The sequence below is a fragment of the Cucurbita pepo genome, chromosome LG18, assembly GCF_002806865.2.
Source record: "Cucurbita pepo subsp. pepo cultivar mu-cu-16 chromosome LG18, ASM280686v2, whole genome shotgun sequence".
NCBI lineage: Eukaryota > Viridiplantae > Streptophyta > Magnoliopsida > Cucurbitales > Cucurbitaceae > Cucurbita > Cucurbita pepo.
The window spans coordinates 3,263,261-3,284,592 of record NC_036655.1 but is presented as its reverse complement, the minus strand read 5'-3'; the positions used below and the strand labels follow the sequence as shown (position 1 = coordinate 3,284,592).

The 21,332-nt window shown below is 35.8% G+C and overlaps 2 protein-coding genes across 5 annotated transcripts; one reads left to right on the top strand and one right to left on the bottom strand.

The window, feature by feature from the left end:
- Positions 1-10,108: 10,108 nt before the first annotated feature.
- LOC111779993 (chaperonin-like RbcX protein 2, chloroplastic) lies at positions 10,109-13,785 on the top strand. Its single transcript, XM_023660222.1, has 5 exons — positions 10,109-10,732; positions 11,689-11,780; positions 11,963-12,020; positions 13,218-13,283; positions 13,391-13,785. The coding sequence occupies exons 1-5, from the start codon at positions 10,445-10,447 to the stop codon at positions 13,511-13,513; spliced, it is 627 nt and encodes a 208-aa protein (XP_023515990.1). The 5' UTR covers positions 10,109-10,444; the 3' UTR covers positions 13,514-13,785.
- A 556-nt stretch (positions 13,786-14,341) lies between these two features.
- LOC111779992 lies at positions 14,342-20,933 on the bottom strand. 4 transcript variants are annotated; one of them, XR_002812781.1, is made up of 10 exons: positions 20,470-20,933; positions 19,129-19,848; positions 18,435-18,530; positions 18,270-18,353; positions 17,883-18,117; positions 17,639-17,799; positions 16,189-16,467; positions 15,926-16,099; positions 14,656-15,513; positions 14,342-14,504 (listed from the first exon to the last, which is right to left on the bottom strand). XR_002812781.1 is itself a non-coding variant. In XM_023660220.1 (8 exons), the coding sequence occupies exons 1-8, from the start codon at positions 20,800-20,802 to the stop codon at positions 16,040-16,042; spliced, it is 1,968 nt and encodes a 655-aa protein (XP_023515988.1). In that variant the 5' UTR covers positions 20,803-20,933; the 3' UTR covers positions 14,345-16,039. The 4 variants fall into 4 exon arrangements, 1 of the variants encoding a protein (XP_023515988.1); XR_002812782.1 differs by having other exon boundaries at positions 14,342-14,817; positions 15,007-15,513; XR_002812780.1 differs by having other exon boundaries at positions 14,342-15,513.
- Between the last annotated feature and the right edge of the window lie 399 nt (positions 20,934-21,332).

Genomic DNA, 21,332 nt, shown 5'->3' with positions numbered 1-21,332 from the left:
GATAGTTTTCACTTTTAAAAGTAGTTCAAAACAAGTAGGTAACACGGTTGTAACACCCCAATTCCACTGCTAGTAGATATTGTCCCCTTTAGCTCATTACATATCGTCATCAGCCTCACGGGTTTAAAACGAGTATGCTAAGGAGAAATTTCTACACTCTTATAAGAAATGTTTCGTTCCTCTCTCCAACTAATGTGGAATCTCACAATCCACCCCTTTTAAGGCCTAATGTCCTCGCTGACACATCACCCAGCGTCTACCTCTGATACCATTTGTACCAGCCCAAACCCACTGTTAGTATACATTGTCCGCTTTGACTCGTAACGTATCGTCATCATCCTCACGGTTTTAAAACACGTCTGTTAGGGAGAGGTTTCCACACCCTTATAAGAAATGATTCGTTCACCTCTCCAACTGATGTGGGATCTCACAATGGTCATATCGTAAGAAAACGACAGGGTTTCAGATCCTGGTCTCTACCTAAACACGAGGTATTACAATATGACCATCTCATAAACATATCCCGTTAAATATAAAACTAGTAATCATTCGAAGGGGTTAATATTTCGGGTTAGCGAAAGAAAACAAATGCTTGGAGGGCAACCTAGGATTCTATGAAAGATTAATGATGGGCATGTGTATGATATACATGGTTTCAAAAAGGGCATAGAAGAAAAAGAAATGTACTTTATTTCAATCACCAAAGCAAAAGTTGATTGCTTTGCCCTTCATCACATAAGGTTTCCTTGTTCAAATATATATATATATATATATATATGAACATAATTAATCTAAAGTAAAGAACAATTTAAACCCATGATGGTCTCAAATTTTCCTCATTCCAAGGTTTAATGTTGTTTTTTTGTTTTTCTCTCTCCATCTTAGTACGAAGAGACAATATGTTGTTAAATCAAACGGAAAAGACATTCATACAATATTGTTTAAACAAAAGTTGTTTCACACGGATTAAGTTGGATTCTGTTTTTGAGTTTCGAACTTAAAATGAATCAAAAAGTTAGCATTTTTAATGAGACAATTATTGTGGATAACTCGTAGGATCTTGTTCTTTTGTTTGTTTGATGCTCTTTTCTAAGACGGGTTTTTGTTCGTTTGTAGAAAATAAGGTTAAATTATATGTTTTATGATGTCGGTTTGATTAATAAATTTTTTAAAAATATCTAATGGGTCTTTGGATTCTTAATTTTTTTTTTTTTTTAATGAAACACTAAATTTTTTTGAAGAAGATAATCATCGGTTAAAAACGTGTAATTAAAAGTTTAAAATTTTAAATGACATAAAATTCAACATTACATCAGACATTTTTAAAAGAATAAAATGAATAAAAAAAAGTTTGCATCTTAAACGATACAATCATTATCGAAAACTCATATGGGGTTTTAATTTGCGTCGGTTTAGTTCATAAATTTTCAAAAAAATTTAATTTTGTGTCAAATAAAATTCTAAATTTTCGATTTTGTGTCGGGTAGATCCATAAATTTAAAAAAAAATATTTGAGTAGATAATAATTTATTAAACACGTAAAACTAATAATTTAAGGATCTAATTAACACCTCCTAGAGTTCGGGATAAATTAGATATAAAGTTGAAAAATTCAAGGATTGATTAAACAATTCTGAAAGTTACGAGGATCAAATAGATAAAAGTTGAAGGACTAACGATGTAAGAAAGATAGAAACTTGGTAAACAAAGTAATTTTGTGTCTTGTTTGACTACAATGTTCTTAGTTTGATTTTTATGATTTAAAGAATTTTTTTATTTTTATTTTAAATTAAAGAAAAAGAAGATGTAAGAACAAATATCACGTATTTAATACTGTAACAATGCGTCACGGTAGGAAATTTGTAAAGTACTTCTCAATCAAGATAAAAAAAAAATTGTAAACCGAATTATACTAGTAATGAAAATGTTAGAAGTTCGAATTCTCACCTCTGAGTGTCGCTGATCTAAAAAAAACAATTTCTTAATACCCAATCGAACAAATTAAATATGTGATTAACCAATTTGAGCATAGTTCAACTCGTCAAGACATTTTACTCATGACAAAAAGGTTAGAAGTTCAAATTCTCACTTCCACGTGTTGTTGTTCTAATGAAACAATTTCTTAATACTTAACTGAGTAAATTAAATGTGTGATTCACCAATCTGAACATAGTTCAACGGATTAAAACATTATACTCGTAAGACAAAGGTTAGAAGTTCAAATTCTCATCATGTCGTTCATTCAATTGATTAAGATATTGTACTAAAGGTTAGAAGTTCAAATTTTCACCTCCACATGTCGCTATTCTAAAAGAAATAATTTTTTAATACCCACCTGAGCAAATTAGATATGTGATTAATCAATTTGTGCATAGCTCAACTCGTTAAGACATTATACTCGTAGCGAAAAAGCTACAAATTCAAATTCTCACTTCTACATCCTGTTCTAAAAAAAATTCTTAATACCCATATGACCAAATTAAATAGGTGATTAACCAATCTGAACATAGTTTAACTCGTTAAGAGGTTATGTAGCTAAAACGTTAGAAGTTCAAACTCTATATGAGATCTCTTTGTTCTAAAAAAAACAAATTTCTTAATACCCATTTGAGCATGTGATTAACCAATTTGAGCATAACTCAACTCGTTAAAATATTGTATCTATAACGAAAAGGCCAGACCTTTGAATTCTCACTCTCACATGTGGCCGATCTAACAAAAACAATTTCTTAATACCCATTTGAGCAAATTAAACATATAATTAACCAATTTGAGCATAGTTCAACTCGTTAAAACATTGTATCTATAACGAAAAGGTCAGAACTTTGAATTCTCACTCTCACCTGTAGCCGATCTAAAAAACAATTTATTAATACCCATTTCAACAAATTAAATATGTGATTAACCAATTTGAAGATAGTTCAACTCGTTCAAACATAATATCTATAACGAAAAGGTCAAACCTTTGAATTCTCACTCTCACATGTGGCCGATCTAAAAAAACAATTTCTTAATACCCATTTGAGCAAATTAAACATGTGATTAACCAATTTGAGCATAGCTCAACTCGTTCAAACATAATATCTATAACGAAAAGGTCAAACCTTTAAATTCTCACTCTCACATGTGGCCGATCTAAAAAAATAATTTCTTAATACCCATTCGAACAAAATAAATATGTGATTAACCAATTTGAGCATAACTCAACTCGTTCAAACATAATATCTATAACGAAAAGGTCAAACCTTTGAATTCTCACTCTCACATGTGGCCGATCTAAAAAAAACAATTTCTTAATACCCATTTGAGCAAATTAAACATGTGATAAACCAATTTGAGCATAGCTCAACTCGTTCAAACATAATATCTATAACGAAAAGGTCAAACCTTTGAATTCTCACTCTCACATGTGGCGGATCTAAAAAAACAATTTCTTAATACCCATTCGAACAAAATAAATATGTGATTAACCAATTTGAGCATAACTCAACTCGTTCAAACATAATATCTATAACGAAAAGGTCAAACCTTTGAATTCTCACTCTCACATGTGGCCGATCTAAAAAAAACAATTTCTTAATACCCATTTGAGCAAATTAAACATGTGATAAACCAATTTGAGCATAGCTCAACTCGTTCAAACATAATATCTATAACGAAAAGGTCAAACCTTTGAATTCTCACTCTCACATGTGGCGGATCTAAAAAAACAATTTCTTAATACCCATTGGAACAAAATAAATATGTGATTAACCAATTTGAGCATAATTCAACTCGTTAAAACATAATATTTATAACGAAAAGGTCAGACCTTTGAATTCTCATTCTCACATGTGGCCGATCTAACAAAAATAATTTCTTAATACCCAATAACACGTGAATATCATAGAATTAACGGATTAACAATCACGAGAACAAAGTCGAAACTCAAGAACAAAATTGTAAAAAAAAATAAAAAAAATAAAAAAGAGAGAAAAAAATGGTAAAGAATGGTGAAAAAATGAGAAATGAATGATTGAGGAGACGCACGAGTCGTTTCATAGGATTCTGTTGTGGGCATTGTCTTGTGATCACAGACACACAAAATCACATTCACAAACCCTAAATACAAACAAATTTTTATTTTTATTTTATTTTTTTAATGTGAATTTTCAAAATCAAAAGCCAACACTCACACACACCTCTCTGCTATTCTTGTCCCCTTTTCTTCTTTTTCAACCCTATTCATCACTTTTTTCCATATATATATATATATATATATTAAAATGTATTATTAAATATTCAGAACCCGTCACGAACCTATCGATACAAAATTGAATGTAACAAGTCAGGTCCACCGCTAACAGATATTGTCCGCTTTGACCAATGACATATCGTTACAGGTTTAAAACGCGTCTACACCCCCTTATAAGGAATGATTTGTTTTTCTCTCCAACTCTCTAAACCCACCACTAGCAGATATTGTCCGCTTTTTCCCGTTAAGTATCGTCACAGATTTAAAATGCATTTACTAGGAAGAGCTTTCCACGCCGTTGTAAAGAATGTTTTGTTCTCTTCTCTCCAACTCTCTAAACCCACCATTAACACTAGCAAATATTGTCCGCTTTGGCCCGGTAAGTGTCGTCAGTGTTTTCAAACACGTCTACTAGGAAGAGGTTTCCACCCCCTTATAAGGAATGTTTTGTTTTTCTCTCGAACTCTCTAAACCCACCACTAGCAGATATTGTCCGTTTTGGCCCGGTAAGTATCGTCACTGTTTTAAAACGCGTCTATTAAGAAGAGATTTTCATACACTTATAGAGAATGTTTCGTTCCCCTCTCCAACTCCCAAACCCACGATATTGTCTGCTTTGACCCATTATATATTGTCGTCTACCTCACGGTTTTAAAGCACTTCTATTAGGAAGAGTTTTCCACATCCCTATAAGAAATGTTTCGTTTCCCTCTCCAACCGAGATAAAATTGACCTAGTGAACATATATAAAGTTTAAGGAACCTATTAGACATTTTTTAAAGTTGAAAAAACTTTAAACTACAAATTTGAACTTTTAAGGGTTAAACTTATCATTTAACCTCAACGATCATCATGAGCCAGTCTGGTAGCTATCTACAGTGATCATTCACGTACGACTGTTTTTTCTTTAAGTTAGTTCGGCCTAACCCGAACTTAACTCTATTGATTAAAACATTTATCCTCAACCTAAGACGGGATACTCGAATGATTTAAATTAAAGGGAAATCTGTGAGCAAAGAAAGCAGCTCCAAAAGTAGAGTGTGTGAGAAACCTTTTGTGGAAGTCTTTTATATTCTGCATGGCAGATTGTTGAAGCATCAAGGACAGTTTCTTTTCTCTTTTCTCAATCTTGATCAGTGTGAAAGAGATATCTTTTAATCTCAAGGACCATACAAAATGGTCCAAATCTTTTGCATATTCATCTTCATTCATTCATTTTTTGGTCGGATCAAATATACCAAAGTATTAACGGAATCATGTATGAATAATTTGATGTTCCGTTCAAATTTTCCGCTTAGCATGTTCAGACAACGCTCCATTTCTCAACAGTGTTCTTCACAAAAACCCTAATTCGACGAAAATCCTATAATGGGTATCGTTTGATTAGTAAGTAAGAACAAGGAAGAGGGTCGATCTGTCGATTGCCACCTAACGAGAGAGGTTCTTAAGGACATTGTAGAGAAAACGAATTCGTTGTCGTAATTGAGCTATCTAGGCTTTCATTTCTGTATCTACGCTTTCGTGCATCAAATACTTAATACGTACCTGACCTCGATCATTGATATACAACTAAATCGTTACAAAAAAAAAAAGTCAAGTATTCTCGGGTTTGACTAATTATTCAAAAGCTGATATTACAAACACAAACACAAGACCACACACTTACATTGCACTCATGAATAGAAGTCAGACATATTACATTAAACTATCCAAAAAAAGAGAAACCTCCATAGCCATAGCTATAGCCATATATAAAACCAGCCCCATGGTAAAATTCAAAGCTGAATTTTTCTGATGATTAATTAAACAAAGAAAAAAGAAGACACAAAAAATTACCCTACTCTGTAAATTCCCCATTTTTTTATCTGTGAATTTGATCAACTATGGTAAAAAAAAGCTCTAATGGAATGTCATTGTGATGAGAGGAAGAAGAACAGCTCTATATCTGGTGAAGCAAAGAAGGAGATTGGTGAAGGTTTTTGTGAAGAACAATTTGAAGTAATCCTCTGCTTTTTTGGAGCTGGTGGGCATATTTTGATCTCTGGGATTCTAAATCTCTCTGCTTTTGGTGTACTGCACTCTTCAAAATCAGAGCTTGAAGAAGCTGATTCTTCCATGGCGGCCATGGCGGCCATGGCTATGGAGCTTGAAACTTCAATTTCCTCTGTTCTTTTAGTACTCACAATCCTTTTACTTTGATCCTTCATTTTCTTGATCTTCTGGTTCTTCTTCAATTGGGTTTTTGCTGTTTTTCTTCCTCTGTTTCTTCTTCCTCCTCCTTTGGACGCCATGGAAGTGAAATTTGGAGCTCTGAGTTAAGGTTAAGAGGGCGTTTCTTGTTGTGGGTTGTTTCAAAATGGTTTCTTTTTGTGAGATTTGTCACTTTTAGAAGGTTATGGAGAAACCCTTTTCAGGAAATTGGGAGATTTGGTCGGAGGGAAGCCATTGAAGAGGTGTGGGTTGAGCTTGAGTTGCAGGTTTTGAGAGGTAAGAAGAAGAAGGGAGAGAGGGTTTGAAATGGAGGGATTTGTTATATAGTGAAGAGAGAAGAAACAAAGGGTTGTGTTTGGATGCTTTATGTCATTTTTTGAAATGTGTCATTATAGTTTTTGAATTTTCTTTTTCAATCTAAGGATGGAAATTGTCTTTTAGGTTAAAAAATTATTTTGTATTTTGTAAAATTATGAGTTTAGTTTCTCGATTTTGAGATTTGAGTCGATTTGATCTATAAATTTTAGAAATGTATCATACGTGTCCTAACATTTTCGCATCTGTGTTTTTTTTGGAATTTATCGTTTTGTGTGAGAAATCAAACAATCGAACTTAGTTATGCTTGAATTAACTAAATCTGGTCGAGAAAACAAATAATTTTGAGTAAGCAAACTAATTGAAAATTTTAATCTCTGACCTTTAAAAAAATTAAGAAGAAAACATAAATGTGAGATCTCACATTGATAGGAGAGGGGAACGAGTGTGAACGAGGACGCTGGCCCTGAAAGGGGGTAGAATGTGAGATTTCACGTTGGTTGGAAAGGGGAACGAAACATTCTTTATAAGGGTGTGAAAACCTCTCCCTAGCGGACGAGTTTGAAAACCTTGAGGGGAAGCCCAAAGAGAACAATATTTGCTAGCAGTGGGCTTAGGTTGTTACAGTTGGTATCAGAGCCAGACATTGGGCGGTGTGCCAGTGAGGACAGTAAGTCCTGAAGGGGGTAGATTGTGAGGTCCCACATCAATTGGAGCGGGAAACAAGTGCCAGCGAGGATGTTGGGCCCCGATGGGAGGTGGATTGTGAGACCCCACATCAGTTGGAGAAAGGGAACGAGTACTAGCGAGAATGTTGGGCCCCGACGAGAGGTGGATTGTAAGATCCCACATCAGTTGGAAAAAGGGAACGAGTACCAACGAGGATGTTCGGCCCCTACGAGAGGTGGATTGTGAGATCCACATCAGTTGGAGAAAGGGAATGAGTACCAACGAGGATGTTCGGCCCCTATGGGAGGTGGATTGTGAAATCCCACATCAGTTGGAGAAAGGGAATGAGTACCAACGAGGATGTTCGGCCCCTACGAGAGGTGGATTGTGAGATCCACATCAGTTGGAGAAAGGGAACGAGTACTAGCGAGAATGTTGGGCCTCGACGGGAGGTGGATTGTAAGATCCCACATCAGTTGGAGAAAGAGAACGAGTACCAACGAGGATGTTCGGCCCCTACGGGAGGTGGATTGTGAGATCCCACATCAATTGGAGAAAGGGAACGAGTACTAGCGAGAATGTTGAGCCCCAACAGGAGGTGGATTGTGAGATCCCACATCGGTTAAAGAAAGAGAACGAGTACCACCGAAGACATTAGTTCCCAAAGGAGGGTGGATTGTGAGATCCTACATCGGTTGGAGAAGAGAAACGAGTACCAGCGTCATCGATTGGAGAGTAGAACGAAACATTATTTATAAGAATGTGAAAACCTTTAAATACCAAGACATATTTTAAAAGTCTGAAGGGAATCTCAGCTCTTTTATTTTTAAAAACTAAATTTATAAACCATGGTTTTAAAAAACTATTTTCTAAAATTAATTTTTTAATATAATTAATAATTCAAATGTTTACATTTAAAAAAAAATCAATAATTAAAGTGAATGGGTTAATATTAGAAAGTCAATGGGTAATTAATATGTTTTTATTTTTAAGAAAATAATAAATAATTATATTACTTTTATAGAAATATTAAATTATAATTTCTTTTAAAAAATAAAGGTATCCAATGAAATTTATTAAAATTTAATACACTATTTTTGAGAGTTTGGCAGGTAGCATTATCCACAAACACACACCTAAACCATAATGTGATTATTAAATTAATTAAATATCAATCTAAAATTAATTAAATTAAATATCCAATTAAACCCTATTATTCTAATATTATTATTTTAATCCCAAGGGAGCCTCCACTTCCATAGGTAGATTCCTTCCCTTTTATTTATTTATTTATTTTAGTCCTAATTAAATTATTCTATTTCTATTTATAACATTTTTAAATATTTATTTATACTTACCTAATTTAAATTATATACTTTGGTTAAGAAATCTTTTATCAATATTTTAAATTTGGAGGGAACTTGAATACCCTAAATAAAGAAGAAAAAACGTCCCTTCAGATGCATTTCTCAAATTACGGTTGTTACTTTTATGTTCGAATGCTATCGGTTTAATTTCTGATTGGTTTATTGTGAATAATTATGAAACTGGTTTGAGTGAACTGAGAGCGTACCATTGTTACTATGTTCAAGATGTGACTAGTAACTTTGACAAAAAGTACAAATCGAAGTAACTGAAAGATTTGGTGTGGTGTATTGAGTAGGAGTCCGACACCAAAGGCTTAAGTTTGTAAGACATATGAAAGAATTGAATTGATAAATCTTGAGTATTTTGATTCGAGAGGCATCGGTTATTTATTAAATATTCAAAACCAATCACGAACCTATAAAATACAAAAGTGAATGTAACAACCTAAGTCTACCGCTAGTAGTATTGTTCGTTTTGGCTCGTTACATATCGTCGTAAGCCTCAAGATTTTAGAACACGTTTACTAGGGAGAGTTTGAAAACCCTTATAAAGAATGTTTCGTTCTCCTCCCCAACTAATATGAGATCTCACAATCCATCCCTCTTTGGAGCCCAACGTCTTTGCTTGCACACTGTCTGGTGTCTAACTTTGATATCATTTGTAACCGCCCAAGTCCACCACTAGCAGATATTGTCCTTTTGGGCTTTCCCTTTCAGACTTCCCCTCAAAGTTTTTTCAAAGTTTTTAAAACGCGTTTGCTAGTAAGAGGTTTTCACATCCTTATAATAAAGAATACTTCGTGATATTGTGGGAGCTCACAATATCACTATAGATGAATGACAACAAATCTAGCTTAAAATATTAATGACAAGTATGAAATGTTCGATCAACTATCATTCGAGAGTAATTAATCATAATATTAGTCTAGATGCACCAATCATACCTTATTTGCAACATGTTTGTGATGTCCCACGTTGGTTGGAGAGGAGAACAAATCACCCTTTATAAGGGTGTGGAAACCTTCCCCTAGCAGACGCGTTTTAAAGCCTTGAGAGGAAGTCCGAAAGGGAAAGCCCAAAGAGGACAATATCTGCTAGTGGTGGATCTGGGTCGTTACAATGTTGATTTCGGGGTCCCACAAATTGAGTTTATTCAACTAAACGAGCTTCTTATTACTACTTTAGTAGAGCATCGAGGACCTAAAATCCACCCATTCCACATATCTAGAGAAGAGTGTACAACAACGTTACAAGATGTTATATTCAATTTGGATTACCTAAAGAATGAAGAACATGAAACAAGTGGTAAGCATGACAATTCATCATATTGTAATTTTCCAAAGTAGATCAACTTAGAAAACCCACCAAATTCAAAAAACCGTCTAGATGAATTCGAGCATCAAAACGAAAATATCTAACATTCAAGCCCTTTTTTTTGGTGGAGAATTTTGGGCCTCACCAATTGTCTGGTTAAGATTCATCCAACTTCAAATCTCCCGTAGCTCTCAACTTTCCTCATTTCCCTCACATCCTCCCCTTCACCCTCCTTCTAATCTGCAGGTTCCTCAGATACCCATTTCAAGTCGACTCACAACGAGGGGGTCGACTTTGATTGGTGCATTTTCTCTGGTTTTAGCTTTCTGAAACGATGGTGGGAGCTTTATCCATCGTGGGTTCATCAGCGGTGGACTCTCATACTTCCCCATGTTTGTGTTTAGATGCTTTGCCCACAACGAGCTGTTCAATGGGTCGAAAGCGTTTGCCGAAACCAAAGCACTTGTATCTAAGCAGCTCGTTCGTAGATAGTGGCCGGGAGTGGCTGCTCTCGGCGGATAGGATAAACAGGAGCTCAAGGAAGCAGCACAAGAACAGAAGACTTATAGTTGTTGATGAACTTGGGGGGCAATATGAAGATACCTTTGACGATGTTAAACTGGTAAGAACAGAAGACTTGTAGAGTGTTCTCTTGCTTAAACTGGTACGATAGCTTAGAGTAATAGCATTAGCACATCTGTTGTCTTGCTTGCTAGTGCTTTCGAAAAATTAAGCTAGCTAGAAAGTAACTTACCCGCTGAATTAGATTGATCAGTTGGTTGCTATAGACTGATTGCACGTAATGGGATTATCCTATTACTAGAATAACTTCCAATACACGGATTACAATTTTGACTGCCGAATAATCAATATAGTCCTCCCAAGGTATGGAATAGCAAGTCACATTGGTCAAATTTCGATTTTGATAAGTGGAGAACCGCATCATTATGGCGGTTTTCAATATCACGTAGGAGTGAAAAACACCTTTCCATTGAATGAAATGTTGGTACGGGGTTTCTTTCAATTCCATTTTTATCTACTGAAAAGAGGGCCCGAAAGAGCTTACCGAATGCACCATCGACCGTAGACAGCTCGACTGCGAGATTTTGACGCTAAGGTCGTTGGATGGGGTCAGGTGAGCTGCCTTTGACTTTTTTTCTTTCTTTGTTGCGTCGCTTAGTCAGGAAGTGGATTCGTGAACCATGTGCAGAGAGGGGGCAAGGCTCCCATGGAGAGCCAAACGTCTTCACCTGTGTAGAGTAGATCGTTCAACACCTGCAACACAAACTCATTTTTGACCTATTGGTCCTAGTATCATAGGCAGCTGCCATAACCACACTCGTAACTCAGTAAGATACACATGAAATACAACGGCCATCAGGTTGATGCATGGCAATGTTCTTTTAAATATCATGGGATATGCTTGAGACTTAAGTTTTCCATTGATTTTGTTCTGGTCAAGTTTAATATGATTTTGTTGTTTTTCCAGTTTCTTGAGCTTTATCCTTCTCCCATCCTTTGCATACTCATTTGCCTACAAATTAATTACTGAACTGACTGAGATTTCTCTGGCTGCAGCAAATACTTAATTATTTTACATACAAGGCTGTGAGGACTGTTATGAACCAGCTCTATGAAATGAACCCCCCACAGTACAGGTGGCTTTATGAGTAAGTGCCATCGTTTTTTACACATTGAGACTGGCCATTTTTCTGTGTTACAGGAACTGGGGTCAGTTTACAAATAGTTGCAGAATTTTTTGTCATGGTAGCTCAAGTTGCAGTTGTCAAATTGTTCATGCTAGTTTGGTCGTGTTCTTGAATTTTGATCCTGTTCTATTCTTTTCCAACAGTTTTCTGTTATCTAACAAGCCATCAGATGGAAAACATTTCATGCGCACTCTTGTAAAGGTACTTCTTAAAAGTTCATACCTACTTCATGACTTGTACCAATCTATGCTTGGTACATGTTTTCACTGTTGGTTTTAGAGTATATTTTGTGTAACGACCCAGATCCACCGCTAGCAGATATTGTCCTCTTTGGGCTTCCCCTCAAGGCTTTAAAACGTGTCTGCTAGGAGAAGGTTTCCACACTCTTATAAAGGGTGATCTGTTCTCCTCCCCAACCAATGTGGGACATCACAATCCACCCCCCTTCGGGGCCAGCGTCCTCGCTGGCACTCGTTCCTTTATCCAATCCATGTGGGACCGCCCCCAAATCCACCCCTCTTTGGGGCCAGCGTCCTTACTGGCACGCCGCCTTGTGTCTACCCCTCTTCGGGGAACAGCGAGAAGCCTGGCACATCGTCCGGTATCTGGCTTTGATACCATTTGTAACAACCTAGATCCACCGCTGGCAGATATTGTTCTTTTTGGGCTTTCCCTTTCGAGCTTCCCCTCAAGGCTTTAAAATGCGTCTGCTACGGGAAGGTTTCCACACCCTTATGAAGGGTGATTTGTTCTCCTCCCCAACCAATGTGGGAGATCACATTTTAGAATGATTTTGAATGATTAAATCCATGTTTTTTTTTAGTGATTTTGAATATGATATGGAAGATTTTAATCATTTCTAAATCACTCTCAAACGTCCCATTGAATTCTTACTATGACTGACTTGTTCTAACGATCTCATATTTAACACCGGCTTTAGTTTTTAGCATTTTGCTATCTCAGTAGAAAGGGAAGGCCTAATATAAGCACACAGATGTTACAAAGTATGGTTAAATTGTCTATTTAGTTTCCATGCTTTAACTTCTAGTTTAGTTTACTTTTATAAGTTTCATTATAGTCTGTATCTTTGGATCAAACCTGCTACGAAGTAATATGAAATGCACCACATATCTACACATTCTTGAGTTATACACTCGAAAATAGTTGTTCTAAGTGTATTCAATGCTCCATAACTTGCCAAGTTACACAAAGGCTTGTGTCCAAGTGTGGTCCTCTTGCTTGACACAAAGTTAGCTAAAATGATTCCTTTTACTTCTGAATCCCAAACATTCCAGTTTGATGTTAGGACACAAAGATTTAAGGTCATTTACAGCCTCGAGGCACACCTTGTGAAATAGCGTTTTACTAAACCTAAATCATTGTTTTTCTAATTGATAGGAAAAGCAAGATCTTGCTGAAAGAGTAATGATCACACGTCTCCACCTTTATGGAAAATGGGTGAAGGTATTGCTATCATTGTAATGTTCCTTCAATATAGTTATCTTCTTTTTTTTTTTTTTGGGAAGATCATGCAACAAAGTTTGCGAACATTTATTTCTTCTGTGGTGTAGAAATGTAACCATGCTGAAATATACCAAGAGATCTCGGACGAAAACGTAGAATTAATGCGTGAGCGACTTATGCAGACTGTTATATGGCCTTCAGATGACACAAACACAGAGAAGATTGGCTAAAGAAGTATGGGTAATTTTGAGTTCTCTCTCCCTTGTCAATTCTTCTTGTATTGCATCCTTCAATCGTGATTAGTTTGATTGTTGAGTTGCCGATTGTATTCTTAGTTCAGTGAGGCAGTCTTTTTTTTGTTGAAGATATGTAAGCAATTAATCTTTATATTATGTACAAAAGTTTATATATTCAGACTCCATTTCGGTTATTCTGATGGTATAGTGTAGGGCTGGGATTTTCTCAGAACTTGTGCTTCTATAAATCGTGCATATTGGGATGAGATGGTACCAGAATGAGCAATAATGTGCAATTTACTGGTTGTTTCTTTGTTTGCACAGCTTGTTTAGCCTAATGGCCATTAAAATGTTTTCTTTAACTTGATTGTGCTTGATTGTGCCTGAGTTTTGAGATTCTTCGGTGAGTTATTCAGTATGACTTTTAGAATAACAGAACTTTTCTTTAGTAATATGCAGAACAGAACTAATTGATTATTCAAGCAAAAGAGAAAGAGAACATGTTATAAGTCTATAAATCAGTCACACTTTTCCAAAGATATTTTTTAACTTGGCCAGTAGTTCTCAAAAGAAATTATTGAGCCACAAATTGCTCAAACCTCCTCCAAACCAAAGTGTTTTCTTCCCTAAAACATATCATACACACATACACCAAATAGATCAACAGGTAAAAGATGCATTTACTCAGTACTTTGCTAAATAGTTGTCAGTAGAAGTAGGAAATCATGTTAGACCTACTTTGAACATCATAGAACAAAACTTGAAATGAGAACGAAAGAAGACGGGGCAATGAATTTAATGAATTGTGATCAAAGCAAACACTAATTTTGTGTAAATATATCATTAAAGTCAATTCAACTGTAAAATGTACTATGTACCTCGAACATGCATCTTTGTACACTGTAAAACAGAGCCCAGTGCGTTATTCCATCAACTATCCAGCACTTCAAACAAGCCACTTGGAGGATTCAACCATAGAAGGGGCCTGTCCATAATTATGACGAATCATAACAGCTTATGTTCTATTAATCAACAACAATACTCTAATTTAACCATCTGAAATTCTGCTGCCTCAACAACGTTTCATTTTTACTATTGATAAACAAAAAGTTGAAAACAATGAACTGGACCATTACTATTAACACAAGTTGGAATACAAGCAATCCAGTTGACTCAAGTGCATCCCTTTCTCCAGGATCATAGAATAATGATGCTTCTTCTCCCAAAAGCCACATTTATGTGGAATAAATATGGATCAACACCACAACAGACCCTCCAAGCTTTTCCCATTTATACATCTGTTCTAACAAAAGAGTTACGAATTTAAGCTCAAAAGACTTATTCATATGATTTTCTCAATTTGTTTATATAAATGGCCTTGCTAGAACTTAAATCATATTCACCAACTATTCCAAATCAACACAAATTAAATTGGAAACAAGGGGGGATTAAGTATAGTATCTGGACCATGTTATAACAACAATTACTTGGAAGTTTGCATCTGTTCGAAGGAAAGGAGACATCAGCTAAAATTGCATTACTCTCCTTGGATGCTTGAATAATATAAGCTATCCCTGAAAAGGTACAAGTTAGCTAAACAGTCATTCATTTGGATTGCGGTGTTTTACCTTAACAAGGCTTTAGAATATATTTCCCGTAAAAAAGCATGGTACTGGGTTTTGGTAACCACTGGAACAATGTATGAAAGCGACAATTTGTTGCCTAGATACTAAACACTCGAAACAGAACAGCAGTTGGGATAACCCGATGAATAATGGAACTTTTGATAGGCAATATTTACGAGTCTTATATTCCACTTTCAAGCCAAACTAATCATACGGCCATTTGATTTCAAAAAGAAGGAAAAGAAGAATTTGAGAGAGAGAGATCAAAATTGCCACCAAAAGTGGCTGGTATGCATCCAAAAAAGATTTGTATGAGTAACCTAGAGATCAAGAGCCGCGCGTGGAATATACTGGAGCTTTCATGTTTTCCTGCAAAAGGCCAATGACAGAAGAAGCAAAAACTTGGTAGGTTAGAGCTCACGTTACATTTCTTTATTCATAAAATATTTCACAGCCATTCAAGAATTGCTCAAGTTTCACAAATCTCTTTGGAGAGACACAGAGAGAACCGTAAAAGTTATCCATCACAATTCACAAAAAAGAATTAGAAAATAAGACAAAAAGATTCACCTATGAAGTAACATACGAGAACTCAAAAATTTCTTTTTTTAAGAGAAAAAATTCCTGCGACTTTTGAACATGAGCAAAGTGTGACATTTTGGATATATTTCACAAGTACATTATCTGTCACAGCTGCTCAATGAAATAATAAATAACCTTTAGTTCGCTTGGACATCTGGGAAGGGAAAAATAGAAATAAACTACCGAAGTTCAAACATACCAGATGGATCAAAAGCCGCCGATGAAAAACTCAACAATATACTACAGAAAAGGTGGATGAAAAACAAAACTGCTAGCAGCGCTCTACTTCTCTTGGGTTTTGATGATGGAAATTTTATAATGTAATACCATCACCAAAAGCCATTAGTTGTCCAAGCACGGTTCTCACACGGAGCTGTAAAGGAGAAGAGACGAGGAATTAAGATAATATAGAGGTGAAAGGGGAGAAGGGGGAAGTGGAACTTAAATGAGGAAATAGATGACCTTAACATCCAGGCACGGATCATTGACCATATTCTTCACTTGAGAAACAATACCAGCATTCTGTAGCTTTGTAACCCTATCTAGTGCACGTGGACTTGAAGGCAGAGAAAGATTTATTATTGCCCAGACAGCAGCTATTCGAAGTTGACTGTTGTCACTCTGCAAAAACTTCACCACAAATGACTGGATCACGTCATCTCCTTGTGGAAATAGTTGTTTCATTAGCCTTTCCTTATGGAACTCATTTCCACTTGCAACATTGCAAAGTACATACATTCCCTGTATCAGTCATGCTTTAATAATTGCATTCTGATATGGTTTACTTAATAGTTAATTGATATACTCAATACCATAACAACAGATTTTATAGTCGTATAAAATTCCTCAAGTATCATTGAAAATGAATCTGCTGAAACTTAATTGTTTAATAGCCAGACAACATGGACATTATCCATCAGATGAGCGAGAACACATATCATTTATGAAATAATGGTTTCTTTAAAATGCACTTTAACATTTCAGTCAAATATAAGCACCTAAATAACTTCGCTTTTTTTATTCCTATCATCCTATCAAAGAAATCCACCATCATTCTCAGTCTTCCCATCAATATTGGCTCCCTTAATAAATTTTGGATTCTTCCTTCCACATTTAATCTCAGCTTTCTTGATAAGAGTCAGACAGACATGTAAAAGATAGGTATTCTAGACAAATGCCACAAAACAAAGTGAGGAAAGGTATTGAAACTCCTATGGAAGGAGAGAGTTCATCCTTTGGCAAGTTTTCCCCAGGTCATTTGCTCAACCAATTTCCAGATATTTTAAATTTTTCGGCTTCGATCTATAGAGACAACCAAGTAAGATATAGATCACAGGCTTAAAGCATAAGCAATCATGTCATTTTCCTTATTCTTTCTTCAGTTAACGTGAAACTTTGAATTGTAACTGACAATTTTCCATTTGTATCTTTGTTTGCTCCTTTTTAAAAGAAAAAACGAAAGGAAAATAATATTATTGATGAAGGATATTATATACAAAAGAAAAAACCTCAACAGAATCATAGAGACCAGGTTAAAGGTCCTCATGACCTTAAAAATAGAAATATCTCTCTAGTTTGTTGGTATCTATGTAAAATAGTAATGCAGAGTGTCAGACCTACTTATGAGATCTTTCAGGAGGGAAAACATAAATACTTTGGCGTAGCATGTTTAATCAATTTGTGTGTCTATTATGCATTTATGTAACATCGTTACTGTATGCTTATTCAACATGGTTGTTGTTAGCCAATTTTAAGCTGAGCTCAGAGTTTCCTAGTAACTAACACCACTTTGTAAAATCGGCCCTTTCAATAGACTGCTTTGCAACCATTTTTTAGCTTTTTCCTCTCCAAAATAAACCTTTCCTTTTGAGCATACATCACATTCAAAAGTTGAAAACAAAACAAAACTAACCTGGACCCCAATTTCATCCCTTGAAATACTTTGCAATTGCCGGCAAATAGTATTCAATATGATACCATCTTCAGCAAACGCGTACTCAATTGAGTCCTCACATCCATCAATAAGATTGCGCACAAGGGCCATAGCATGCTCTTGTATGGAAGGCTCTGGATCTGAAACATAAACATACAAAGCAGTATTGATTAAACACAAGATGAAATCAACCATAAAGATGGACAACAGAGTTCAATAGTACCACAGACAAGGCTGGCTAACAAGGAAGCTGTTAACTCCATGAAGATCCCTGATTTATACATGTTGTTTGCAAGGAACATTAAATTCCTTAAAGCCCACAATGCATTTAGCCTTATGTCCAAGTCCATAGACTTTGATAATCGAACCAACTCTTTAACACCTCCACATTCTATAAATATTGATCTCTTTGTTGAAAATTCGACAACTATGTTGCTAATAGCACCAAGTGCTGCAACCTGTTTAAATAGTATGAAATGATAATTATTGCGCAAAACCAAAAATAACTGAACAACCAAATAACCTCTTTCTACCTGACCATTCAATGGCTTAAAAAGTAGGAAGATTCTCACAATTTGAGAACTTGATATATCAAGATAAGTAGGTTTACCTGAACAGCATTAGAAGGATTGTGTAAAAGCCGAACAACAGGAAGGACAACTGTTTCGTTCATAAAGTAACCTGCACTCAAATTCTGAGTATGATGCCATTAGAAACAGGGGAAGGGAAAGACTATGAATATCAGAATAGCTAATATTAATATAGCATTAAATACCTTGATTGATCTAGAGACACTTCTCAAGCAAGTGCAAGCTGCAATACGTATGTCACTACTTTCATGTTGTAGGGCATCAATCACTATGTTCATTACCTATGTCATGATTATAAGCAAATTAATAAAAATTCATAAACCTAAGCAAGTTAAATTCCAACAAAATTCAGATTTGTTAACCTCCATCAGTTAGTAGCTTGTTAAATATCAAAGGGTAAAATAAAGAGAAAATTTTGAGAACCCGCCACAATAATTGTTACCACCACNTTTTTTTTTTTTTTTTTTTTTTTTTTTTTTTTTTTTTTTTTTTTTTTTTTTTTCCATTTTTATCCTTTGATTCAATTGGAATGGACCAGCGATATAGTTTAACTATTTTTTCCTTGGAAAGTTTTGAGGACTTAAAAACAGATGACAGACACATTTGCCAAACAGATACCTTTTTAAAAATCTTTAATAATAAAGATAACTATCAACTTAGGGCAGAAATAACCATAGACAAAAATTCTAATAGACAAACAAACGATTTTAGACATCAATTTAGGTACCTAGCCAATTTGACTTAGTGAAAAACATGACTAACCTCTGGACTAGGAAAACTGCACAAGTTAAATGCATTGTAATTGATAAATGTTACAAAAAAAAAAATCAATAAGTTGACTTAACAAAAAAGTTGATGCAATCAGAATAAGAAATAAACCTGCAAAGAGAGAAATCTAGACCTACAGCTCTCCAACTTTGAGCATAGATGAGAAAAGGCCAACAATATTCCTTGGAAACGTCTAGGACTCAACTGATCCTTTTGCAAGTGATTGTACAACTTATCAATTGCATTTGCCTCAAAAGTTAGTTTCTGTAGCTCCTCCTTCTCAGCAATTAAAGTCGAAAAAACGAAGGAAGCTTCATCTCCAACTTGACCTGGATTATCAAGAAGCTCAAGCAAACTATGTATCAATTTCATTTTGATTCCTATATCTTGCAGATAACGAGGTGATGAATTCCTTATAACAATCAAGCAGACGCAAGCTAGCAATCTTGTCTTGGGATTTCTATCCTTCATCAATTCAATTATATAACTCAAACAGTCTTCTCTACCAGGCTGCATGAACTTTGCTATGGCTTCGACATTATTTTTAAATATTGTGGCAATAGACTCTAAACTAGCATCCCTTTGACTTAGAGAACCATCAAGAAGATCAATCAGCTTCTCTAGAACTCCACCATTACACAATGCCTTCTGCTCCGCAATTGTGTCACAGGAATGAATAATGATGCTTGCCCCAAGTCCAGTCACATTTTCATTTTGACTATTCAATAATGAAAGAAGAAATTTAGTGTTTTCCTGCTGAAGGAAATCATACTTGGGAGCCAACTTTGATTGATAAACCATTCTTAATGAACGAGCTCCTGCGTCCACAACCTTAAAAACAGAACATATTTATATATACCCATCAAAGTTCACATTAGGATTGATAAGAAAGTTGAAAAAATTGCATACAGAAAATAAAGAAGACAAAAGCAAGAGTTTGCACTATGTACATAATAAATTCTTGTAGAAATCTAAGGCGTGGTGTATAAACAGGAAGGTCCAATTGGATGTACAGGTTTTGAAAGGAAGGACTCCATTTTTGCTTAAATTTGTTTTTCCTTTCAAAAGATGTAGCCATCTACTCTAGACTCTGATTGGTAGTTCAAAAAGAGTACTTAAGGAATATGCTAACTAATCCAAAAAAGACGATTATGAGTAGAAAAAGGAGCTATTATCCAGTTCCACGGAGACTTTCTTCTTCACTTTTAACAGAGCATTTCTTGTAGTTCGAAGAGGTCAAAATAGAGAAGATTAGAAGAAGGGTCAACGCCACAGAAATGCAATTTAAAATCAAACGAAGGAATTTGCATTTGTAACTTCAAATTAAGCGCATAAATGCAAATTTCAATAGAACAACACTAGATACTCTTCCTCAATTTCCCCAGAAATGCACTTCCCAAATTGGAACAAAACGGATAGAAAGAACAAGAAAAGAGGGGAAAGGAGAAGCACCTTGGGATCGGGATCAGCAAGCAATCGAAGCAGACGAGGGAGGGCTCCGGCATCGAGAACGGCGGAGACACCGGCGTCGACGCCGCAGGCAAAGCTGCCAAGAACAGCAGCGGACTGGACGAGAATGTTGGGGTCGGAAGTGGAGGAGAGAATTGCAGCAACGTGAGGGACAACGCCGAGCTTGATGAAGGACAACTTCTTGGTGCGGTTACCGATGATCTGATTCTTGATGTCTCTCAATGCCTTCAGCTTCACGGCGGCGTCGGCGGCAGTCAATCGGCTGACGAGCTCGGAGGAGGGCTTCGGAATCGCAGAAGAAACTGAGGTCGGCATCGTCCCAGTACCGAGAGAGCTACTGGGATGGGAATGGCATCGAGGCCACAGCAGAGAGAACCCCTCGGAGATTTGAAAGCTACAAGACAGCCTCCAATGGAGTTCTGAGGAGAAAGGGATTTTCTTTTTCTTCCAATAATTAGAAATATCCCATTTTTAGTTAATTAGAAATATAATATTCGTCCAGTTTAGTTAACGAGTAGAAATCACTCCTTACTCTCTTCTTCATTCACGGTTTAAACAAAATTTCTCTATATCGTTCAAGGTGTGTTACTGTAGGACCCTAGTCTCGTTGATTAAATGGACATTTCACTCCTTGCCCTCGTTCTCATTCACCGTTTAAACAAAGATTCTCTGCCTCGTTCAAGGTGGGTTACGGTAGGATCTTGGTCTCGCTGGTTAAATGGACATTTCACTCCCAGCTCTCTTCCCCATGTACCGTTTAAATGAAAATTCTCTGCCCCCGTTCAGGTGGATTTACAATAGGACCATGCTAACGCTAGTTAAATGGACATTTCAGTTCAAAGTAC

Coding starts and splice junctions, on each gene's coding strand:
- LOC111779992 (XM_023660220.1), bottom strand. CDS start 20,802: ATGCCGACCTCAGTTTCTTCTGCGATTCCGAAGCCCTCCTCCGAGCTC. Junction 17,800..17,882: donor GTTAGCCAGCCTTGTCTGTG/GTACTATTGAAC, acceptor TTTATGTTTCAG/ATCCAGAGCCTTCCATACAA. Junction 16,468..17,638: donor GGGATGAAATTGGGGTCCAG/GTTAGTTTTGTT, acceptor TGACTGATACAG/GGAATGTATGTACTTTGCAA.
- LOC111779993 (XM_023660222.1), top strand. CDS start 10,445: ATGGTGGGAGCTTTATCCATCGTGGGTTCATCAGCGGTGGACTCTCAT. Junction 12,021..13,217: donor TCATGCGCACTCTTGTAAAG/GTACTTCTTAAA, acceptor TCTAATTGATAG/GAAAAGCAAGATCTTGCTGA. Junction 13,284..13,390: donor TTTATGGAAAATGGGTGAAG/GTATTGCTATCA, acceptor TCTGTGGTGTAG/AAATGTAACCATGCTGAAAT.